At 67.2% G+C, this 22664-nt stretch overlaps 2 protein-coding genes across 5 annotated transcripts; one reads left to right on the forward strand and one right to left on the reverse strand.

Moving 5' to 3' along the window:
- The first annotated feature begins 1 nt into the window (after position 1).
- ATG9B (autophagy related 9B) lies at positions 2-7294 on the forward strand. 2 transcript variants are annotated; one of them, XM_030492703.1, is made up of 15 exons: positions 2-428; positions 2889-3003; positions 3136-3179; positions 3330-3394; positions 3494-3658; positions 3745-3886; positions 3964-4712; positions 4807-4960; positions 5028-5207; positions 5303-5548; positions 5631-5842; positions 5964-6066; positions 6454-6544; positions 6691-6812; positions 6914-7294. In XM_030492703.1, exons 2-14 carry the CDS (start codon positions 2904-2906, stop codon positions 6795-6797), a joined length of 2358 nt encoding a protein of 785 aa, XP_030348563.1. In that variant the 5' UTR covers positions 2-428; positions 2889-2903; the 3' UTR covers positions 6798-6812; positions 6914-7294. The 2 variants fall into 2 exon arrangements, with proteins under 2 accessions (XP_030348563.1, XP_030348552.1); XM_030492692.1 differs by lacking the exon at positions 2-428 and having other exon boundaries at positions 2615-3003.
- Positions 7295-7701: 407 nt separating this feature from the next.
- NOS3 (nitric oxide synthase 3) lies at positions 7702-21029 on the reverse strand. Of its 3 annotated transcripts, XM_030492759.2 has the most exons (26): positions 19862-21029; positions 18896-18998; positions 18372-18520; positions 17634-17796; positions 17436-17527; positions 17196-17337; positions 16980-17119; positions 16606-16780; positions 16410-16511; positions 16123-16317; positions 15975-16048; positions 15726-15870; positions 15522-15626; positions 14950-15017; positions 14741-14857; positions 13467-13641; positions 13260-13389; positions 12671-12749; positions 11899-12086; positions 10894-11066; positions 10227-10437; positions 9525-9612; positions 9238-9359; positions 8502-8650; positions 7990-8184; positions 7703-7913 (listed from the first exon to the last, which is right to left on the reverse strand). In XM_030492759.2, exons 1-26 carry the CDS (start codon positions 19972-19974, stop codon positions 7791-7793), a joined length of 3516 nt encoding a protein of 1171 aa, XP_030348619.1. In that variant the 5' UTR covers positions 19975-21029; the 3' UTR covers positions 7703-7790. The 3 variants fall into 3 exon arrangements, 2 of the variants coding, with proteins under 2 accessions (XP_030348629.1, XP_030348619.1); XR_003992334.2 differs by lacking the exon at positions 8502-8650; XM_030492769.2 differs by lacking the exons at positions 18372-18520; positions 18896-18998; positions 19862-21029 and having other exon boundaries at positions 7702-7913; positions 17196-17312; positions 17634-17769.
- Positions 21030-22664: the final 1635 nt, after the last annotated feature.

The raw sequence follows: 22664 nt of genomic DNA on the forward strand, positions 1-22664 counted from the left end.
GCGGCGGGCGGAGCCTCAGCACCGCGGCCCGGGCCCTGCGCCGGCCCCGACCCGCACCGACCCCTCGGCCCTCCGGGTTCCGCACTCTGACCCCCTTTCCCCTCAGTGCCCGCACCCCCGTTCTCCCCAGAGCCTCCTCCGGCACCGCGGGCCCGCCGGGGCTCTCGCTCCTCCCCGGGCCCCGCTCCGGGAGTCCGGGCCCTGCACCGGGACCCGGAACCCCGCACCGGGACCCCGCACCGGACCGGGTTCGGACCCCGCTCCCCACGGCGGGGGACCCCGCCGAGTCCCCCGTCCGTCCCCCCGGTGCCGGTGCGGCCATGCGCGGCGGCGGGACGCGGTCCCGGTCCCGGTCCCGGGGCAGGCGCGGGGCTAGGTGAGACCCCGACACCGGGATCACCGGGACTGCGCCAGCACTGAGCGGCCAGGTGAGCTGGGACGGGGGTACCGGGGGGCTATGGGGGCCAGGGCATAGAGCGCCGGGGCCGGGGGTCACCGGGAACCAGGGACACGGGAGCAGCGGCCACGGCGTGGCCCCAGATGGTCGCTGTGCCCCGGAACTCCCGGTGCGGAGTCACCCCGCTCCTTCCCGCTGCCCCCGGACCCCCCATGGCCACGCGTGACCCGGCCGGGGCCACCGGCTGCCGGTGCCCCACGTGGGGCTGTCCACGCTGGGTCATAGGGGTGCCCGTGTCCCCCCGTGTGGGCCTGTGGGGTGCGGGTGACACGGTCTGCGTGACACCCCTGGGTGACAAGCCATGTCCCTGCGGGTGTGTGTGTCACCGCAGTGCTGTCGGGGTACATGTCACCACGGCGTGTGTCACCGCGGGGCTGTCATACTGCCTGTGTCCCCATGCGGGTGTCCGTGTCCCTGCGGGGTCGGGGGGGTCCCTGCGTGACACATTGTCCTCGCAGGGGTCACCGGGGCCCTTGCCAGGGCCTGTCCGTCCCCACGGGTGTCTGTGTCCCTGGAGGTGCGTGGGGGTCGCGGGCTGCCCTGCCGCGGCCTGGGAGTCCCCCCGTGACCCTCGGTCCCCGGCTGTTTATGCCGCTCGGGCTATTTTCGGTCACCCCGGCCGCACGAGTATTTTTGGCTGCCCGGTGCGGGGCACGTGGGGGCAGGGCCGTGCCGGCGTCACCGGCCGAGACACCCGATCCCGGGGGACACGGTGGCTCTGTCCCCAACGGGGAGTTGCACAAGGCCAGGGGTCAGCGCGGGGGGACGGTGTGTCCGGTGGCACCGAGGTCTTGTCCGGCCGCGGCCGCGTTCCTCCTGCTGAATCACCGCCCCGGGGCTCCGGGACTCCTTCGTGCCCGCGGCCCCGCCGTGCCGGCCCCGGTGCCGTGAGTCAGGCCCCGGCATCGCCCGCGGTGGGGAGGGGCCGGACGGCATCCCCTGGCTGGGCACTGGCACCGGGCACGGGAGGGGACAGTGGTGACAGCTGCGGGAGCACCGGCCGGCCGCGGTAAGGGGAGGGCAGCGAGGATGGGCGAGGGGGGTCCCATCCTGCCCCGAGGGTCCAGGGATCCCTTCCTGGCCTGGGAACCGGGGGTGCTGCCCTTCCCCAGGAGCAGTGGGGGTCCCATCCTGCCCCAAGGAGTTGGGGGTCCCAAACTGCCCCAAGGGAGTTGGGGTCCTGTCCTACCCTGTGGGGCTGAGGGTCCCATCCTGCCCTGAGGGCCCAGGGGTCCCATCTTTCCCTGGGGCATGAGTCCCATCCTGTCACAAGGGGAGGGGGGTCCTGTCCTGCCCTGAGAGTCCAGGGGTCCCGCCCTGTCCCAAGGTGCCCGGGGTCCTGTCCTGCCCTGGGGAGATGGGGGTCCTGTTCTTCTCTCCCTAAGGGGCTGAGAGTCCTATCCTGCTCCAAGGGTCCAGGGGTCTAGTCTTTCCCCAGGCTGGGTTGGTGTCCCATTCTGCCCCAAGGGGTTGGGGGTCCCAAACTGCCCCTAGAGAATTGGGGTCCTGTCTTTCCCTAAGAGGCTGGGAGTCCCATCCTTCTCCAAGGGAATTGGGGTCCTGTATTACAGGGACCTAGGACTCCTGTCGCAAAGATTTGGGGTCCTTCCTGCCCCAAGGCCCAGGAGTCTTGTCCCTCCCCAGAGAGCTTGTGGTCCTGCCCTCCTCTAGACCCAAAGGTCCCCAAGGCATTAAGAGGCCACCGGGGCTCAGGAGCTGGCCCTGAGCTTGGTCCTGCACCCTGGCTGCTGCCCTGGCTCTGGTCTGCTCACTGCCCACGGCACCGGCCCCAGGGTGGGCTCTGTGGGGAGGGGGTCCGTGGGGATGGGGGTCTATGGGGAGGGTACTCCATGAGGATGGGGGTCCATGGGGAAGGAGGTCTCTGGGGAAGGGGGTCTGTGGGGAGGAGACTCCATGGGGCTGGGGGTCTGTTGGGTGGGGGGTCCATGGGGATAGGGGTCTGTGGGGAAGGGAGTCCATGGAGATGGGGCCCATGGGGAGGGCTGTCTGTGAGGATGGGGGTCCACTCCACCCAGATCTGGGGGGGGGGGGCATGCAGCATGACCTGAGGGTGCACGTGGGGTGAAGTGGAGGTCTCGGCGAGGCCGGGCAGGGGTCTCTCCTTGGGGAGCTCTGTCCTTGTGCCAGGGGGGCATGTTCCAGCACTGCCAGTGCCCCAGCCGGTGCGCCGGGCCGGCTGGCGTTGTCCTGCCCGGGACCGTGTCTGTGACCTCGGTGCGGGAGGCCAGCTCAGGCCGCCTGAATTCGGGGCACGCGGGCGGTGCGGCGTAACCTCGCCAGCATTTCCGGCTGCCGACCGCGGGGCAGACAGCTCACCCCGGCTCGCCCTGTGCCCCACGGCGCGGCTCCCCTGCAGCCGGGTGGGGGTCCCAGGGCCATGACTGCGGGTACCGATGAGTGTCCCCGGCAGGCATCACGGCGGGCGATGGCGGAGCAGGGGGAGTACCACCGCCTGGAGGACTTCGAGGAGGACTCACCCCCGGGCGAGGAGGAGCTGCTGGTGCACGTCACCGAGGGGCTGCAAGGTAGCAGGGGTCCAGGCCCTGCCCCACAGCCCTCCGGCTGGTCACAAAGCAGGGAATGTGGGTCCCAGGCTGGGGTGCCCCCAGGGTGCCGTGGCGCTGGCTCAGCCCCTGCTGTTTTTCTCTCCTCGGCAGACTCCTGGCACCACATCAAGAACCTGGATAATTTCTTCACCAAGATATCCTTGCAGGGCCCCTGCCTGGCCGTGGCCCAGCCCTTCCCGTGCCAGGACTGCGGGGGGGGAGGGCGGGGGGACCCCGGTGCTGGGGAAGGGGTGTGAAGGGGGGGTCCAGCAACACAAGCACACGCTCCTTAATGCAGCCCCAACATCTACCACTTCCACCAGAAGAATGGCTTCGCCTGCATGATGCTCTCTGATGTCTTTGAGCTGGTGTAAGTGCCGGTGGGACACCCGCCCCTACCCGCTGTGCCATACAGTGCTGTATGGTGCCATGGGGCGAGGGGCTGTGCTGACCCCCTGCCACCCCCCAGGCAGTTCCTGTTCGTGGTCACCTTCTCCACCTTCCTGCTGTGCTGTGTGGAGTATGATGTCCTCTTTGCCAACCGGCCACTCAACCACACTGGTGGGGCAGCCCCCGACCGCAGCAAGGTGACGCTGCCCGATGCCATCCTGCCTGCCCCACAGTGTGCCCAGAGGTGAGGAGCAGGGCTGGGGGCTGCCGGTGCAGCCACACAGGGGTCCCTCAGCACCCGGTCCCTGCCTGACACGTGTCCCCTGCCAGGATCCGGGCCAGTGGCTGGATCATCTTCCTGCTTGTGATGGCAGCCGTGTTCTGGCTGTACCGGCTGGTGAAGGTGCTGTGCAGCCTGCTGAGCTACTGGGAGATCCGCACCTTCTACATCAAAGCCCTCAACATCCCCTCGGTGAGCGGGGCTGCAGGGATGGTGGGTCTGTGCCATGCCAATCCGTGCTGGTGCCAATCGGTGTGTCCTTGGTGCAGGAGGGGCTGTGCAACTACAGCTGGCAGGAGGTGCAGGCGCGGCTGATCTCGCTGCAGCGCCAGCAGCAGATGTGTGTGCACAAGCGGGAGCTGACGGAGCTGGACATCTACCACCGCATCCTGCGCTTCAAGAACTACATGGTGGCCATGCTCAACAAGTCGCTGCTGCCCGTCCGCTTCCACCTGCCGCTGCTGGGCCCCATCGTCTTCCTCACCCAGGGCCTCAAGTACAACCTGGAGCTGCTCCTCTTCTGGGGACCCGGCTCCCTCTTCCAGAACAAGTGGAGCCTGCGGCCACAGTGCAAGCGTGCGGGCGCCCGTCGGGAGCTGGCCCAGCGCCTGGCGCGCACCATGGTGCTGGTGGGGCTGGCCAACCTGCTGCTCTGCCCCTGCGTGCTGGTCTGGCAGCTCCTCTACGCCTTCTTCAGCTACGCCGAGGTCATCAAGCGGGAGCCGGGCAGCCTGGGTGCCCGCCGCTGGTCCCTCTACGGCCGCCACTACCTGCGGCACTTCAACGAGCTCAACCACGAGCTGCAGGCGCGGCTGAGCCGCGGATACAAGCCAGCCACCAAGTACATGAACTCCTTCACCAGCCCGCTGCTCACTGTGCTGGCCAAGAACATCGGCTTCTTTGCCGGCTCCATCCTGGCCGTGCTCATCGTCCTGACTGTCTATGACGAGGACGTGCTGACGGTGCAGCACATCCTCACTGCCATCACGCTGCTGGGGCTGGTGGTCACTGTGGCCAGGTGGGTGTGCTGGGCTGTGCCGTGCTGTGCCGGTGGGCACAGCAGGCTGTGGGGTGGTTGAACGGGAGGTGGGACGCCTGCCCCCTGCCCACAGGTCCTTCATCCCTGATGAGCACACAGTGTGGTGTCCGGAGCAGCTCCTGCAGCGTGTCCTGGCCCATGTCCACTACATGCCCGACCACTGGCAGGGCAATGCCAGCCGGTCAGAGACGCGCAGCGAGATGGCACAGCTCTTCCAGTACAAGGCGGTGAGCGTGGGCATGGCCGGGTGGTGGGACCGCCCCTAGGCCCCCCTGACACCCCTGTTGCCTGCAGGTCTTCATCCTGGAGGAGCTGCTGAGCCCCATCCTCACGCCGCTCATCCTCATCTTCGCCCTGCCCTCCCGCGCCCTGGACATTGTTGACTTCTTCCGCAACTTCACGGTGGAGGTGGTTGGGGTTGGTGACATCTGCTCCTTTGCTCAGCTCGACATCCGCAACCATGGCAATCCCCAGGTGGGGTGTCTCAGGGGTTGGGGGTCCCAGGGTGTGGGGTGCTGTGGGATTGGGGGTCCCAGGCATGGTGACCTCACTCACCCCCTACCCCACAGTGGCTGTCGGCCGGGCAGACGGAGGCCTCCGTGTACCAGCAAGCAGAGAATGGAAAGACAGAGCTGTCGCTGATGCACTTTGCCATCACGAACCCGCGCTGGCAGCCGCCACCGCAGAGCGAGCTGTTCCTCAGCCAGCTGAAGGAGAAGGTGCAGCAGGATGCGGCCGCCGCACCACCCGCCCAGCGCATCCTGGCCGAGGGGCCGCTGGGCGCATCCCTCCTCTCCGACGACTCAGCGGCAGCAGTGAGCGGGACGGGCACATGGGGTTGCAGAGAGATCCGGGGGTCTCTAACTGGCACTGCCCTGATGCCTGTCTCCTCCACAGCCGGATGGTTTGCTGGCCAGTGTCCTGGCACGGCCCATCTTCTCGGCCAGCGGGCTGGTGTCCCGGGACCGGCGCTTCGCCCAGCCCTGCAGCACTGCCAGCACCGCCGCCAGCGTCCTGGCATCCCTGGCGTCCCCCCTGCCCGGGCCGGCACGCGGCCCCGCCGCCGACAGCCCCGGCTGCCACAGCGACCGCCGGCTCCCTGAGGAGAGGTCCTGGTGATGGGGGGCTTGGGGAGCTCTGCACCCCCTGGGGGGCGCTGGGGGGTGATGGAGCAGGTGTGGGATGGGGTGTTTTGGCGAGGCCTCATGTGCTCACCGGCTCTGCCCACAGCCTGCTCCTGAGTGAGTCGCGGCTGCGCAGCCTGAGCCGCTCGGCGCTGATCACCGAGGTGGCCTCAGCCGAGATGAGCCTCCACGCCATCTACCTGCATGAGGTGCAGCCCCTCTGCCCACATCCCTGCCCACATCCCTGCCTACATCCCTGCCCGCATCCCTGCCCGCATTGCTGGGGGTGGCTGCGCCCATTCGGGTGCTCTGCCCTTGCCTCCTGCCCACCACCCCCATGGGTCTTGCCTGGCCCTGGCATCAGTCTCCAGTTCCCAGTTGCATGCCAGGCTGGTGGCAACAGTGGCATACTCTCCTGAGGGGCCCTCCCTGCTCCCCCATGGGGGAGCCTCCCCCCCATGGGAGACTGCCATGACAAGGGTCTCTAATTGCCTCCTTGGGAGCTCTGACTACCAATATGGGGGGCTCTGCTGTGATGGGGGGGGGGGCTCAGGCCACCATGATGTGGTCTCTGAGCACCTCTCCCACCCTTCTAGCTCCACCAGCAGCAGCAGCAGGGCCCCGGGCCCCAGGCCGTGGGGGTGTGGATGGCCACAGGGGCACCCAAGCCACCCTCCATGACCACAGGTGAGCACCGTACTGGAGGTCCCAGGGGACTGGGGACACGTGGTGGCCCCTGTGCCCCCTGGGGCTGAGCCTGGAGATGGGACAGCTAGGGGGTTCTGAGGCCTGGGACCCCGGGCTGGGGTGGCTCTGATCCCGCTGTGTCCCAGGCTCGGCTGCCAGGGCCTCACAGGCTCAACACCGGGAGATGCCGCTGGGTGGCTGGGCTGAGGAAGAGGAGGAAGAGGAGGACGAGGAAGAGCAGACAACGACCTAGCTGGCCTCAGCTTTGGTGGGTGAGGGCATGGCATGGCCAGGGAGGGTTGGTGAGCACCCCTGTGTGCCAGCATCCCTGCTGCCACGGTCGCTGCTGATGCACCGTTTCCTCCACAGGGTCCTGGGCGTGCTGAGAGCTCCCGGTGCTGCTGGGCCCGGTGCTGGGAGAGCTGCCAGGAGGTGCTGGCTGGCAGCAAGGGCCTCGCTGCTGCCCACCCCGCTGCCTGGGGGCCGGGGCGCAGGGGGTCCAGCCAGCCCTGCCCGGCCACAGAGCCTTGCTGGTGGCCCTGCCATGGCACACGGGCCAAGGGTGCTGCCGGGGCAGCCAGCCCCCGAGGTGCTATATTTATGGGGGGTCACAGGGGGCCTGGCCTGCCCCTTCCCGGGGCTGGTGCCATCCCTGGTCCTGCCGCCTGCCCAGGCTGCTGCTCTCTGTAGTGTCCTGCTCCGGGCACTAGACACATCAACCTGCCATGGGAAATAAAGGTTTACAGAGGGGCTGTGCCAGTGGTGACTGCGCCTGGAGCCAGCAGGAGGCTGGGGCCACGCCAGGGAAGAGGGGGCTGCACTGGGTGATACCATGGGTGGCATCTCATAGCCAAGGTCAAGGTGTTTGGGGCGTGGTGCTGGGGCACATGGGCAGATGGCGGTGGGGGTACCAGGTGGTGCCGCTCACCTGCAGCCATACAGGTCACAGCCATGGGCCTGTGTCCCCTTACCCTACCTACAAACCCAACCACTGTTTCCCACTGCCCCACGTCTGCTCCATCCATGGTCAAGCAGTGCTGGGTGATCCCATCACAGTGCAGCTACAAACCGTGACCCACCCATGTCCACCCCACTGGCCATGCTCGGTGCCAGCGGTGCCACCCGGCACACTGGGACAGACAAAGCACAGGGCCGGGGTTATCAAAACTAAACCTTTACTGGGAAGCGGCACTGCCTGCAGCGGGACGGGGGGACCATCTGCGGGGGTTCCCCTGCCCCGGCACACTCAGGGGGCCGGGCCTGGCTGCCGCCGCTCCTGCATGGAGAAGGACTGGCTGCGGATGCGGAAGGCCACCTCCTGCGTGCGGAAGGTGAGGCCGAAGATGTCCTCATGGTAGCGGTTCTTGTCCTGGGGGAGCAGGCGTCAGGGCGGTGTGCCGGGGCACGGTGCTGGCACCGGTGTGCCGCGTGTCCCCAGCCCTTACCCGCAGCTCGCTGATGAAATCCCCCGCCTGCCCCAGCGTCATGCCGGCTTGCTGCACCAGGATGTGCTGCACCGTCTGCAGCACCTCAGTGGCCATCGTCACATCCCCACACACGTACATGTGCCCGGCGCTCTGGCACAGCACCCGGTGCACCTCCGCAGCCAGCTGCGTCCGCAGCACGTCCTGCACGTAGGTCTGGGGACATCGCGGTGGGCTGGCCACTGACACTGGCACGTAGCCACATGTCGCCATCCCCACCCTGCCTCTATCTTCATTTCTGTCCTACCCTTGTTTCTGTCCCACCCTTGTTTCTGTCCCCATCCGCATCAGTGTCCCCAGCCCACCCCTGCCTCCATCCCTGTAGAGGCATCCTCCACCCTTCTGTCCCCCCACTCCACCCCTGTCCCTCCCGCCTCTGTCCCCATCCTTGTCCTCATCACACTCCTTGTCCCCATTATACCCCTGGCCTCAGCTCCATCCTTGTCCCCATCCCATCCCCATCCCTGCCCCACCTTGGGGGTCCCTGGCTCGCGGGAGAAGGCAGTGAGGACCTGGCTGAGGGCCCCCTGCTCCTGTGCCTCCTGCATCTCCTGCCGGTAGATGTGGTCCAGCGCGGAGGAGCGGCAGCCGAACACCAGCACCATGCTGCCCAGGGGGCCGCCTGCAGCGGGCAGTGGCTGGGGCATGTTTCTGCAGCCCCTTGCACCATGTCCCCTTGTCCCCACACCCTGCATCACTGTTTCCCCATGTCCTGTGGCCCACACCATGTCCCTGTGTCTCCTGTGTCCCTGCCACCCTGCCCCCATACTATGCATCCTTGTGTTGCCCCATCCCATGCCACACCGTACTTGTGTCTCCATGTCCCCAGCCTTCATCCCTTTCCCCTTGTCCCCACCCCTGTGCCCCACATTCCTGCACCACCATGCCCTGTGTCCTCATGCCGCATCCCGCCATCCCTGTGCCCCTTGTCCTGCATCTAGGTGCCACCATGTCCTTGTGCCTCCATGCCCCTGGCCTGCATCCCCTTCCCTATGTCCCCGACCCTGTGCCCCACATCCCTGCATCAACATGCCGTGGATCCTCATGCCGCTTTGTCCTCATGTCCCCATTCCCCATGTTGCAACCCTCCATCCATCCCTGAGCCTTGTCCCTCATCCCAATACCACCATGTCCTTGTGTCCCCATGCCCCCAGCCTCCACCCTGTCCCCAGCCCCATGTGCCCCTGCTCCCCCATCCTCGCCTCTGACCTTCTGTCTGCAGGTGGTGCAGCCGCTGCTGCCAGAAGCTGCGGAAGGGCGCGATGCCGGTGCCGGGTCCCACCAGGATGCAGGGGGCCTCGAGGGTGGGCGGCAGCCGGAACGAGGGGGCCCTGTGGACAGCGGGTCACCGGGGAGTGGGGGGACCCCGGGGCAGCGCCCGGGGAGGGGTGCAGGGGGGAGCAGGGCATGTCACGAGATGTCCTCTGGGGGGGAACCGCTGGGACATGCCGGTGGGGGAGGCAGGCAGGCAGGGGACAGGCAGGGTTATCCCTTACCCTCGGATGAAGGCAGGCACCGTGTCCCCGGGCTGCAGCCGTGCCAGCCAGGTGGAGCAGACACCGTAGTGCAGGGGGCCCTGTCCATCTGTGGGGACCCAGGGGGCTGGAGGGGCTGCGGCAGGCAGCAACCCCCAGCAGGGAGCCCCCCATCGGCAGAGGCGGGGACACCACCATCCCCAGGCAGGGATGGGGGACAGGGGACTTGGAGCCTGGGATGGTGAATGGGGCACTGGGGGGTGTCCCTGGGGGCTCCATCACATCCAAGTGCAGCACCCGGCACTGTGTGATGGGGCTGAGTGGAATCTTGGAGGTGCCTGTGGGGGCCTGGAGATGCCCTGGGGACCCTGAAGGTGCCCTGGGGACCCTGGAGATGCTCTGTGGGACCTGGAGATGCTCTGGGGACCTGGAGATGCCCTGGGGACCTGGAAGAGCCTGAGGGACGCTGGAGGTGCCTGAGGGACACTGGAGGTGTTCTGGGGACCCTGGAGATGCCCTGGGGGATCCGGAGATGCCTGAGGGACCCTTGAGGTACCCTGGGAACCTTGAGATGCCCTGGGAACCCTGGAGGTGCCCAGGGGCCATGCTTGCGCAAGGGTGCTGGGAGCAGGCATTGTTGTGCCCATGGCAGGGCAGAAGGTAACAGCTCCCAGGGCCCCACCGCCTGTTCCCATCCCTGCTCCTATCTCCATCCCCACTCACTCTCGCTGTGGTAGGTGACAACGGCCACGGTGAGGTGGATCTCCCCGGGGCTGAGGCCAGGTGCGGAGCTGATGGAGTAGTAGCGGGGCTGGAGCAGCGGGAGCTGGGTGAGCAGCAGGGAGGCCGGCAGTGCAACAGAGGGGAACTCCTCCAGCACCTCCAGCAGTGTGGGGCATCGGAACCATTTCCAGTCCTCGTACAGCCGGGCGTCCTGCAAAGCACCCAGCTGCGTCATGGCCACCACGCCAGCAACCCCAGCTGCCTTCCAAGCCAGGGAGGGGACCAGCATCTTAGCACCCCAGCATCCCAGCATCCAGCAAGGGAGGGGCCCAGCGCCCCAATATCCCAGTATTCAGCCAGGGAAGGAGCCAGCCAGCATCCAAATATCCCCGCCAGGGAGAAGCCCAGCATCCCAGTATCCCAATATCGCAGCCAGGAGGAGCCCAGCAGCCCAGTATCCTGACCAGGGACAGGTCAGCATCTCAGTATCCCAGCCAGGGAGGAGGCCAGCACTCCAGCATCCCAGTATCCAGCCAGGGAGGGTTCCAACACTCCAATATCCCAGTATCCAGCCAGGGAGGGTCCCAGCATCCCAATATTCCAGCCAGGGAGGCTCCCAACACCCCAGTCAGCAGGGACCAAGCCCCCCAGCGCCCCCATCCCGCACCTGGCCGAGCTGCTGCAGGCGCTGCTGGTCGCCCGGCTCCCGCGCCAGCGAGGCCAGGAGCTGCAGGAACTGGGGGCTCGGGGGGGCCGCCACGTCCAGGAAGAAGGTGAGCGCCTGCGCCAGGGTGCAGGGGGGCAGGCGGCTCTGCGGCACCCAGGGAGGGGGGCACCCGCCTGCGGGACAGCGGGATGGGGCGGCATGGAATGAGGAGGGGATTGGGGTGTCATGGGGGTGCCACCCATTCCCCTTCCCTTTCCTTTTCTCCTTAGCTTTCCCCTTCCCATTCCCCTTCTCTTTCCCCAGCCTCTTCCCCTTTCCCTTACCACAGCCCTTTCCTTCTCCCTTTCTCCCTTCCCCTTCCCCAGCTCCTGCTCCCTCCCCAGCCCCTTCCCCTTTCCTTTCCCTTTCCCTGTCCCCTCCTCTTCCCCATCCCTTTCCTTTACCCCTTCCCTTTTCCCTTCCCCTTTCCTTTCCCCTTTCCCAGTGCCTGCTCCTTCCTCTTCCCAGCCCCTTCCTTTCCTCTTTCCCCTTCCCTGTCCTCTTCTTCGTCCCTTTCCCCTTTCTCTTTCCTTTTCCCTTTACCTTTACCTTTCCCTTTCCTTTTCTCTTTCCCTTTCCCTTTCTCCAGCTCCTGCTCCTTCCTCTTCTCCTGCCTCAGCCTCTTCTTCCCTTTCTCCTTCCGTGTTCCTTTCCATGTACCCTTCCACTTCCCCTTCCCTTTTCCCCAGACTCTTCCCCTTCGTCTCCCTCAGCCCCTTCCCTTTCCCCTTTCCCTTTTCCCTTCTCCTTCCCTTTCCTTTTCCCCAGCCCCTTCCCCTTCACTTTCCCCAGCCCCTTCCCTTTCCCCTTTCCCTTTTCCTTCTCCTTCCCTTCCCTTTCCTTTTCCCTTTCCCCAGCCCCTTCCCTTTTCCCTTTCCCGCCTTCTTCCCCGCCCTCTTGCGAGCCCCTTCCCCTTCCCTCTCCCCTTCCCTTTCCCCATCCCCGTCCCGTTCCCCGGTCCCGTACCGCTGGGGTCCCCCTCCCGGCTCTCCACGCGCACAGGCTGCTCGGCGGGCGGGGGGTCCTGCACGCGCGCCAGCAGCCCCCGGACCAGCTCGTCTCGGTTGGCCGGGAACACGCCGAGGTGGTCCCCGGGCTGGTACCGCAGCTCCGCCTGCCCCGACGAGCACAGCCGCACCAGCAGCGTGGCCCGGCTGCCGCGGGGGTCAGCGCGGGGGAACCCAGCATGAGGGCGTCCCGCGGGTCCCGGGGGTGCGGGGTGGGAGCGGGGGTCCCGGACCCAGGGATGGCGGTGTCAAGGGGATGGGGGTGTCACGGGGAGGAGGGTGTCCAAGGGGTGGGGGGAGTCCGGGGGTTCCAGGGACGCCAGAACGCGGGGGGTCCTGGGGATCGGGATGTCCAGGCATGGGAATCCCGGGGTCCCGGGGGTCCCAGGGTTTAGGGGGTTCCAGTCCTAGGGATGGGTGTGTTATGGGGTTGGGGGGATCCCGGGACGGGGAGATATAGGGGGGGAGCCGGGGCTCCTGGAGGCGGTGTGTCCAGGAGGGTGAGGGGGTCCCGGAGGTGCAGGTGAGGGAGAGCGGGGGACACGGTGGGGATACGGGAGGAGCGGGAGGGTTCTGGGGATAGGAGTGTCCGGCATGCGGGGGGAATCCAGGGGGTGCGGAGGGGTCCTGGGAGTCCAGGACCCAGAGGCACGGGGGGGATCCCAGGGGTGGATAGTCCCAGCGGTGGGGGGGTCCCGGGGATGGGGGAGTTCCGGGTTGGGGGGTCTCACCTGGACTCCTCGCTCTGCAGGTTCTCCACGGAAAGCACCGTGCAGGGAAACACCCGGCGCTTGTGCAGGTGGGACAGCCCTGGGGGGCGGAGTTAGGGAGGAGCTGGGGGCTATAGGATGGGCACAGGGGGGCTGGGAGAGGCTGAGGGGGGTGGGAGGTGACAGGGTGTCCTGTGGGGAACTGTGGGGTTGTCACAGGGGCGCTGCGAGGGGATGGGGTGGGGAGTCACGGGGGTCACAGTACGGCTGGGGAGTGACAGGGAGTCCGGCGGGGGGTGTCTGGGAGGGTCACGGGGTGGCACAGGGGGGCTGGGTGGATGAGGGGGTGACGAGGGACCTGGGGGTGACAGTTCGCCTTGGGAAGGTCATGGGGGGGGGCTGGGGGAGACTCTCAGTAGGGTGCTGTGGGGATCCCATGTTTGCGCTGGCTGTGGGTGTCCCGGGGGTGCTTTGTGGTGGCCACCAGAGCTGTGGGTGCAGAGGATGTCCCAGGAGGTGGCATGGGGAAGATGCCGGTCAGAGGTGGAGGGTGATGCAGACGGGCTGAGGGAATCCGGAGCGGGTCGGAGGTCCCGGGAGATGGTGGTACCTGCGAGGGTCTCGGTGGCCTGGGGCTGCACAACCAGCCGGTGCCTCTGGCGCTTCCAGCCCTGCGGGGGGGCAAAGAGCTCCTCGGCCCCCCCAGCTCCATCCCCCACGCAGAAGGTCTCGCAGGCGGCCTGGGGACACAGAGGGGGGCCCGGTGGGTGCCGGGGGGTCAGTGGGTGCTCCCCCCCGCCCCTTGTCCCCTCCTGACCTGGAAGACGAGGCGGGCCCACGTGCGGAAGGACTCCTCCTGGGCACAGAGCTCGTCGCCTTCGCCCATGGGCAGCACCCGCTCCCCCCCAAGCTCCTCCAGCCGCGTGTCCACCGCCCGGGCGAAGGCGCAGAAGTGGGGGTACGCCCGCGAGCCCAGCCCGAACACCGAGAACCTGCCGCCGGGGGGAGGGGGGGTGTGAGTGCGGGGACCCCAGACCCCGACCTGCTGGTGAAGGAGTGGAGAATGCACCGGCGGGGGGGGGGGGGGGGCACCAAGGGCTGGGGGGACGGGGAGCCAGGGCTGGAGGGGATGGGGATACAGGGCTGGAGATGGAGGGCAGAGAGGGTTGGGAGGGGGATGCTCAGGGTTGGGGGGGTGGGGCACACAGGCCTGGAGGGATAGGGACCTAGGACTGGGGTGGGGGCACAAAGGGCTATTTGGGGAGGATACTCAGGGCGGAGGGTCGGGGATTCTCAGGACAGTTGGGAAGGGCACCCGTGGCCAGGAGGAATGGGGACCCAGGGCTGGGGGTGGGGGCATCCGGGGCTGTGAGGGGACAGAGACACAGGGCTTGGGGGAATTGGGTGCCAGGGCTGGGACTGGGGTTACCCAGGGCTGGAGAGGACAGGGAAGTAGGGCTGGGAGTCAGGGACGCCCAGGACTGTAAGTGGGGGACACCAAGGGCTCAGGGAAATGGAGACCCAGGACTGGGGATAACGGGCACCCACAGCTGGGGGGAGGATGCTCAGGGTGGGGGATGATCAGGACTGTTGTTGGGGGGCACCCAGGGCTGGTTGGGGGGAATGGGGACAGAGGTCTGGAGGTGGGCTGACTCAGGTCTGGAGGGAACAGGGGCTCAGGGCAGGGGGTAGGGAGCACTGGGGGCTGAAGAGGATGGGAGCACAGGACTGGGTGGATGGAGCACCCAGGGCTGGGGACACCCAGGGCTGTGGGGGGGATGCTCAGGACTGTGAGTAGGGGGCACCCAGGGCTGTGGGTCAGGGTGGGAGTTGTGTGTGGGGGGGGTGTCTGTGTGAGCAGGGGTTGGTCAAGGCCATTACAAGCAGGGTTCAGGGTTGGGGCAGCTCCTGCCCCCTCCCGCAGCCGCAGCTGGTGCTGCCAGTGCTGCCGGTGTCAGGGCCGGCGCCCACCGCAGGCTTTGCCCCATCCCCACCATCAGCTGGACCCCCAAGAGGGCACCCTGAGCCCCAGCAGGACACCGAGCTCGGGCAGAGGACCCATCCCCATGGCCATGGCTGTGCCGGCAGTACCGCAGGGCACCCAGAGTGCCAGCACTGTCGGTGTTGCTCAGTTGCCGCCGCTTCTTCTTCCAGGAGGAAACGAGCTGGTCGGACTGCGAGATGCTGTTGAACCGCAGCTTGTAGCTCCTGTGTGGGGTGGGAGGGTGAGGGCAGGCCGAGGGCAAGGGGGGCCCCTCCCCAGCCCCAGCCAGGCACCCCCAGTCTCCCCGGGTGCTCACATGGGTGGCTGAGCCTGGGAGGTGCTGGTGTACGGTGAAGTCATCTCCATCAGCGCCTTGGAGAAGCTCTGTTGGGGGGCAGCATGTCACCAGCACATCACTACCCCATCCCCATCACATCTCATCCCCATTCCCTTCCCATCCTCATGCCCATCTCCATTCTCATCCCATCACCACCTCCATTCCCATCCTACCCCCATTCCACCCACACCCCCATCCCCATACCTATCCCCATCCCTACCTCCATCTCCATCCACATCCCCATTCCAGTTCCCATCCCAGCCACACTCCAACCCCATCTCTATCCTCATTGCACACCCATCCCTATCTCCATTCCCATCCCAACCCATCTCATCCCATCCCACACCCATCCTTATCTCCATCCCCATACTGTCCCATTTCCATCCTATTCCATCCCCATCCTTATATCCATTCCCATTCCACCCCTATCCCATCCACATCCCATTCCTATCCCCATCCCATCCCCATCCCCATCCCCATCTCCATCCCATCCCCATCCCATCCCCATCCCACCCCCGTCCCATCTACTTTCCCCCCTAGCAGCCCCTCACCTCTGCACACTCAGGGGGGTCCCCATTGCCAAAGGTGCTGGTCACCACCAGCACCAGGGTCTCATGCTCCAGGGACACCACGTCGTACTCATCCATGCACAGCACCTGCATGGGGAGCAGGATATGGGGTTAGGATGTCGGCATGGAGCTGCAACCAGCCCATTGCAGCCCAGGCTGCTGCTCCCCCCATCTCCCCCTACCCACCTTGGGGTCGAAGGCACGTCGGAAGAGCTGGCAGAGGTTCCAGGCATAAGTCCGGGATTTGCCAGTCTCAGTGGCATAGAGGATGGTGGCCTTGACGCGTCGTGCCATCATGTGTCCCATCAACTTGGCCGAGATCTTCACTGCACTGCGATGGGGAATGTGCGATCATTGGGTTAACATCCAGCCCCAGCCTGGGGACCCATGGGCAGGGATCCTCCCCAAAGACACCCCCCAAAGGTGGTCACCTACTTGGCCACCTCCTTGAAGGTCTTTCTCCTGGTGACAGTGGTGCCTTTGGACACATAGACTTTCCACGCATCAGGCTGTGGGGCAGGCAGCGGGTCAGCCATGGGGCTGTGGGGTTGTGGGGCTGTGGAGGTGGTGGGGCTGGGCTCACCTGATAGCGGAAGGTTGGGCAGAGCTGGTAGTTGACCATCTCCTGGTGGAAGACTGGGGTGAGGCTGCCCGAGATGGGGGGCACGATCCAGACCCAGTCGGCTGGGCATCCGCCTCGTGTCCGCAGCTCATTCTCCATGTGCTTCACGAAGGACTCAGTGGCCGCATGGTGGTCCACAATGGTCACCTTGGCCACCTACGGGTGGGGACAGAGGGCTGGGGGTGCTGGGAGCCCTGGCATTGTGGCGGTGCCGGTGTTCCCTTCGCATGATGGTGCCGGTGTCCCACCTGGTAGCTGTGCAGCACGGCAATGTTCACCTCCACTGCCGCCTTGTCCTTCCAGAGGGACGAGGTTGTCCGTGTGTCCAGCCCCATGCGCAGGGCCACCTCCTGCCAGTGGCACAGCATGGCATGGTATGGCATGGGGGGGCTCAGCCTGGCTGCCCTGGTCAAAGGGGGTCCCAATGTGGGCTTGGGGGCTCACCGGCAGCAGGTTGTAACGGTGGCTGTCGCAAAGGTTCCTGGTGCCGATCTCGCTGCTCATGTACCAGCCATTGAAGGGGGCCGCCGGGAATTCCAGCCCCCCAATCTCCAGCAGCATGTTGGAGACGGCCGGCAGCGCATACCATCGCAGCCCCAGCTCCTTGAACCACGCCAGCCTGCGTGGGGAATGAGGGGGGAATTCCAGCCAGGGACCCCCATGCGCATCCATCCCAAACCTCCATCCCAGCCCCACTCCCATCACTCCAAGGGCACCCAGCCCCACAGCCATGAGGGATGTCCCATGGGGGCTGGAAGGGTCCTGTAGGGCCATGGGGAGCAGGCAGGGCCCGGGGTGGGGGGCACAGCCCCACTCACGTGGGGTGCTGGAGGGGCACCTCGAGGACCAGCTCCGGTGGGAGGGGGAAGAGCTCAGGGGGCTCCTCGGGGCTCTGCAGCAGCAGCGGCAGCACGTCGAAGCGGCCGTTACCGGGGGTCCAGCCGTGGTGGACACAGAGCTGGGGGGCAGCAGCGTCAGATGGGGGTGACACAGGGGGGATCCGGGTGTCTGGGGGTGCTGGGGGGTCTCCCCACCTCGGTGATTTCAATGTTGGCCGGGTCCCCCAGCACAGAGCCATCGGGCTGCCGGTACCCGGCGTAGCGGATGAGCTGCGTGTTCCAGATGCGGAAATCGCCCCGGCCTGGCGTCCGCTGGGGGAAGATGGTGATGGCAGACCTGGGGGGCCGGGGCGGGATGTCACCAACACCCCACCACCTGCGGGGACGGGGGGGTCCTGCCCCGGAGGAGGCCCGGCGGCCGGGCAGGGCTCTCACCGAATGTTGCCGCGGTTGGTGGCATACTGGATGTGGGTGCAGAGGAAGCTGAACATCTCCCCAACGTTGGCACAGTCCCGGGCATCGAACACCTGCGGGATGGGGTCAGGAGGACCCAGAGGATGTCCCATTGCCCCATGGAGCACCCACCCCGGGGTGACCCACGGCCATGGGTCAGGTGTGAGGTCAGGTCCCCACCTGCAGCTTGTTCCACTGGATGCGCCCCACACAGCGTGCGGCATTGCGCCATGCCTGCTTGGCACCAAAGACGAGCTCTGGCTCCAGCAGCTGGTAGGTGCCGGTGGCCGCGATGGCGGCTTCAACCTCCCGCAGCCTCTGGGTGTGCGCTGGGGAGTTCTCCCTGCAGGGACCCTGTGTCTCAGCCCCTTGAGAGCTCCCCTGCACTGCTGTGGGATGCCCCAGGCAGGGATGTGGATGGAGGTGCCCTGGGGCACATCTGGGGCTATGGGGTTACATTAGCGTAGGGATGGGGATAGGGGGTGTCCTGAGGCAGGAGTGAGGATGCACGGTGCTCTAGGGCTATGAAGATACACTGGGGCAGGGATGGGGATGGCGATGCCCTTGGGGTGGAAGTGGAGCTGAGGCTATGGAGTTACACTGGGACAAGGATGAGGATATGGGGTGTCCTGGGTCAGGGATGGGGATGGGGGTGCCCTGGGGCACTGCTGGGCTTAAGTGGTTACATTGGGGCTTTGGGGTGTTTTGGGGCAGAGGTGAGAATGTGGGGTGCCCTGGGGCAGGGATGGGGATATGGAGTGTCCCAGGGCAGGGATGGGGGTGCGGGTGCTTTGGGGCAAGGATGGGGCTTTAGGGTGTCTGTTGGGCAGGGCTGGGTTGTGTCCTCGGATAGGGCTGGGGCTGTGGGGTGCTTTGAGGCAGCTCGGGGGCCGTGGGGTGCCCCCCCTCCCCGCTCACCGCCGCAGGGACACGTAGTACTGGGTGATGAAGTCCCGGGCCAACCCCAGCAGCTCCTCGGCGGGACGGGCACCCTCGGGGACGGGGGCCGGCAGCGGCCGCGGTAGCACCAGCGAGCCCAGGCAGCGCTGCCCCGAGCAGGGCAGCTCCTGGGGAGGGGGGCGGTCACCCAGGGGCCCTGCCTGCACCCCTGGTCCCAGACCCCACATCCCTGCAGCCTCATCCACACGTCCCCCATCCTGTGCCTGCCAGCCCTGTGCCCTCCAGCCCTGCACCCCCACCCTCATGGTCCCCAGCCCCACACCCCCAGCCTTGCATCCTCCGTCCCCGTGCTCCATGTATCCATGCTCCCCATTTCCACGCTCTCCATCCCCATGCCCCCATTCCCGTGCCCCTCAGCCCCCCTCACTTGCAGCCCCCCATCCTGCACCCTCAGCCCTGCACCCCCGCAGCCCTGCAGCCGCACCCTCATGTCCCCATCCCCACGCCTCCAGCCCCACATCGCCCATCCCCGCGCCCCCCACCTGCAGTGCCTGGGCGCACAGCGTGTCGTAGCCGATGCTCCCGGTCTCCCAGTTCTTCAGCCGCGCGAAGCGGGGGGGCTCCGCCGGGCGGGTGGGCGCCGAGCTGGAGAGGGGCAGCCCTGAGCCCAGCCCGGGCACGGGGAGGGGAGGTCCCAGCCTGCTCTACCGCGTGGAGCACCCCTGGAGGTCCCGGGTGGGGGGAACCCCACTGCACTTGCTCCAGTGGCTCCAGCACTGGGACCCTCGCAGCACCCCAGGGTGCTGGGGACCATAACCCTCGGAGAGGGTATGGGAGGGCAGTGGGGCGATGGGCTCGGGGGGCTGAAGGGGGGACTGAGCTGGGGGGGTACAGAGGATGTGGGGGGCGTGTGGCGTTCCTGGGCCTGATGGGTGTGCGTGAGTGTGAACAATGGCCGTGAGTCAGAGCGGGCGCCCGGCCACCGACGGGGGGACCCACCTCCCGTCCCTATGCCCGTTCCCTCCAGGCTGGGGTGTCCCCACACATCCTGGCACTGCTCCATCTCCCACCCCACGCCACCCCACACATCCCCTCCCCTTATATCCTCATGTGTCCCATCCGCCCCAGCACGTCCTGATATCCCAATGTGTCCCACGGGCTGCTGGGGGGCTGACGGCACTGCAGTGGGGTTGCCTGGGACACGCCATGGGGCAAGGGATAGCAGAGTGATGCCACAGAGCACTAAGGCGGGCGGCACAGGGCTCTGCTGCACCACATCCTACCCCGGCGAGCTGCACATGCCACCCCAGTGGGGGACATCTCTGGTGGGCTCCGTCCGCGTGGGGACATCCCCATGAGCCACAGTGGGTCCAGGCCGGGGGTGACCAAGCGAGGGGTCCCCATCAAGGCACATTGGCCGGTAGCCCCGGTGTGCGCTGCTGTGGGTGCCGGTGCCGCATGCGCCACCATCCACCCATCCAACCCCGCCGTAGTCCCCGCGCACCCACCTGCCCCGCTCGGTGCCGACGCTCTCCTCGGGCACGGCGCTGATCTGTCGGGAGCAGAGGCCGAGGCCGCAGGACCGTGCGGCGCCGGGCAGCACGGCCGGCAGGTTGCCCATCCTGCCGCCACTGAGCCGCCGGTGCCGGGAGCGGCCGCTTCCTCCGGCTGTGGTGGGAAGTGGTGACCTCGGCCTCCCGCGCCTCCGCCCCGCGCACAATGGGCGCCCCACCACCGCCACCACGCAGCCTGGGACGCGCCGGGGACCCTGCCGTGGGGCGGGAGAGATGGGGGCTTCGGCCCCGCTGTGTCATCCCCCTGCCCCAGCAGGCGGCTTGGGGGGATGCAGTGACGGCAGTGACAGGGGGTGGCATGCACAGGACCCCTAGCACGGCCACGGGCCCTGCACAGCCATGGACTCCAGTGCAGCAATAGACCCCCAGCATGGCCATGGGACCCCCAGCATGTCACAGGGTCCTGACACAGCTATGGGACACCCAGCATGGTCACAGGACGCCCAGCATGACCGTGAGACCCCTGACACAGCCATAGGGCCCTGGCATGGCCATGAGACCCCCAGCATGGTCATGGGATCCCTAGCATGGCCAAGGGACCCCCAGCATGATCATGAGGCCTCTGGCACAGCTACGGACTCCCAGCATGGCCCCAGCCCCCCAGCATGGTCATAAGGTCCCTGGCATGGTCATGAACCCCCAGCACAGCCATGGGCCCCCCGGCACAGTCGTGAACTCCCAGTGTGGTCATAGAACCCCCAGCACACCCATGGTCCCCCAGCACAGCCACTGGACCCTCAGAATGGTCACAGCACCCTCCCACCTCCCCAGTGCTGCCCCTCAGGGGACCACGAGGCAGTGTGCCTCCCCTTCAGGGTCCCACGTTTGCACCAGGAGGTTGCGGGCACCATGAGGGTCTCAGGCCCTCCCCGGGCCCCACCCGCGGTCTGTGGGGCGGACGTCCGAAGCGAGTCCCCGGTTTCCCCCGGGCTCCCCACCCTGCCCGGGGCAGCTGCTCCCCACCCAGTTCCTGCCTTTGCTGTGCCAGGCGCTCCCTGGGGACCCCCGGCCGGGCACCCCGGGGGGGGCTGCACCCCTGGACCCTGCCGGGGGGGGATCCTGGGGAGAAGGGGCGGGATGGGGGGGTCACCCTGGCTATCGGCTGGGCTGGGGTCCCACGGTGACCCTGCAGGATGGGACAGAGGTCCCGGGGGAGGCCGGATGGGGAAGTGGGTGCCGGGGGGGGGGGGGATGCTCGGGGGGAAGCGGGGCAGCGGGTCCTGCCCCGGGGGAGAGCGGGGTCCCCGGGGCCCTGACGGGGGGTCCGGCCGTTCGCCGCTGGGGAGGGGGGGCGCAGCCGACGGGAAACCGCGCCCGGCCCCGGCTGTCGGCGGTTCCTTCCTGCGCCGGGAGGAGCGGGGCGGGGGGGGCGATGGGGCGGGGGGGGGTGACGGGCACCACGGGGATGTGGGGGACTGAGCAGGGGGAGCGCCCCGGGGTCCCCTGGTTGAGGGGTGCACAGACCGGACGGGCGGGGAGCGGGAGAGCGGGTCCGGCCCTGCGAGCCCTCGGATGGGTCCTCGTGCGGCCCCACGACGAGGTCTCGGGTCCCCGTCCGGGTCCCCAGATTGTTCCCCCCCAACCGGGATATTCCTCCCCCCCCAGCCGAGACCGGGCCCCCCCATAATGATCGGCGGGGGCGGTGCAGGCCTGTCCGTCACTGCAGAGCGCCCACCCGATTGGCTACCCTTCCCGAGGGGCGGGGCCTCGGCCTTGGGGCGGGAGGGGCTCAGGGTTTGTCCTGCCCCACGGCTCGGCCCCGCCCCACAGCCCCCCCTGCTCCACAGCCCCCCTGGCCCCATAGCCTGGCCCCTGTCCGGCCCCACGAGTGTCCCCCGCGGGGCAGCTGAAGGACACTCAGGGCTGGGCTCAACTGGGATGGGATGAGCTGGGGTGGGATGGGCTCCGCTGGGCTGGGCCGGGTGGGATGAGCTGGACTGGGCTGGGCTGGGCTGGGCCGCTCTGGGCCCGGCCGGGCGGTGCCGCGCTCTCAGCCCCGCCGCGGGACCGGGCCGGATCCGGCGACTGTTTCAGCACCTGGGACAGAGCCCTGCGGGGCGGTGGGACCGGGACCGGGCTGGGATTAGAACTGGGACTGGGACTGGAACTGGAAGTAGGACTGGACTGGGGCTGGGACCAGAGCTGGGACTGGGACTGGAATTAGGTCTGGGAATAGGATTGAGAATGGGACTGCGACCAGCACCGAGATTAGCATCATGGGAAGGACTGGGATTTGACTGGGACTGGGACTGGACTGGCACTAGAATTTAGAGTGAAACTGGGATTGGGACTGGCATTGATTCTGGAACTGGACTTGGTCTTGAATGGGAATGGGGACTGGGACTGGGACCAGCATTGTGGTTGATAGTGCGATTGGACTGAGACTGGGACTAAATCTGGGACTGGATTAGGATTAGGTCTGGGATGAGGACTGAACTGGAACTGGACTGGGACTCCAAGTGGGGTTGAGATTGGGCTGCACTGGGCTGGGACTGGCACTGGGCTGGATTGGGACTGTGAGCAGAACTGGGACAGGGACTGGACTGGGAATGTGATTGGGACTGGGACTAGGAACTGGGACTCCACTGGGACTCAGCACTGAGACCAATACCAGGACTGGATCCAGAATTGGAACTGGAACTGAGAGTGAGACCGTGACTGGGACTGAGAATGAGACTGGGACTAGGATTAAACTGGACTAGCACAGGGAACTGGAGAGGAACAGGGACTGGGCTGC

The sequence above is a fragment of the Strigops habroptila genome, chromosome 1 (assembly GCF_004027225.2).
Source record: "Strigops habroptila isolate Jane chromosome 1, bStrHab1.2.pri, whole genome shotgun sequence".
NCBI lineage: Eukaryota > Metazoa > Chordata > Aves > Psittaciformes > Psittacidae > Strigops > Strigops habroptila.

Coding starts and splice junctions, on each gene's coding strand:
- ATG9B (XM_030492692.1), top strand. CDS start 2,856: ATGACTGCGGGTACCGATGAGTGTCCCCGGCAGGCATCACGGCGGGCG. Junction 3,395..3,493: donor TCTGATGTCTTTGAGCTGGT/GTAAGTGCCGGT, acceptor GCCACCCCCCAG/GCAGTTCCTGTTCGTGGTCA. Junction 6,545..6,690: donor GCCACCCTCCATGACCACAG/GTGAGCACCGTA, acceptor GCTGTGTCCCAG/GCTCGGCTGCCAGGGCCTCA.
- NOS3 (XM_030492759.2), bottom strand. CDS start 19,974: ATGGGCAACCTGCCGGCCGTGCTGCCCGGCGCCGCACGGTCCTGCGGC. Junction 17,797..18,371: donor TACTACGTGTCCCTGCGGCG/GTGAGCGGGGAG, acceptor GGGTCCCTGCAG/GGAGAACTCCCCAGCGCACA. Junction 16,049..16,122: donor GCCCAACCTTCCGCTATCAG/GTGAGCCCAGCC, acceptor CCTGCCCCACAG/CCTGATGCGTGGAAAGTCTA.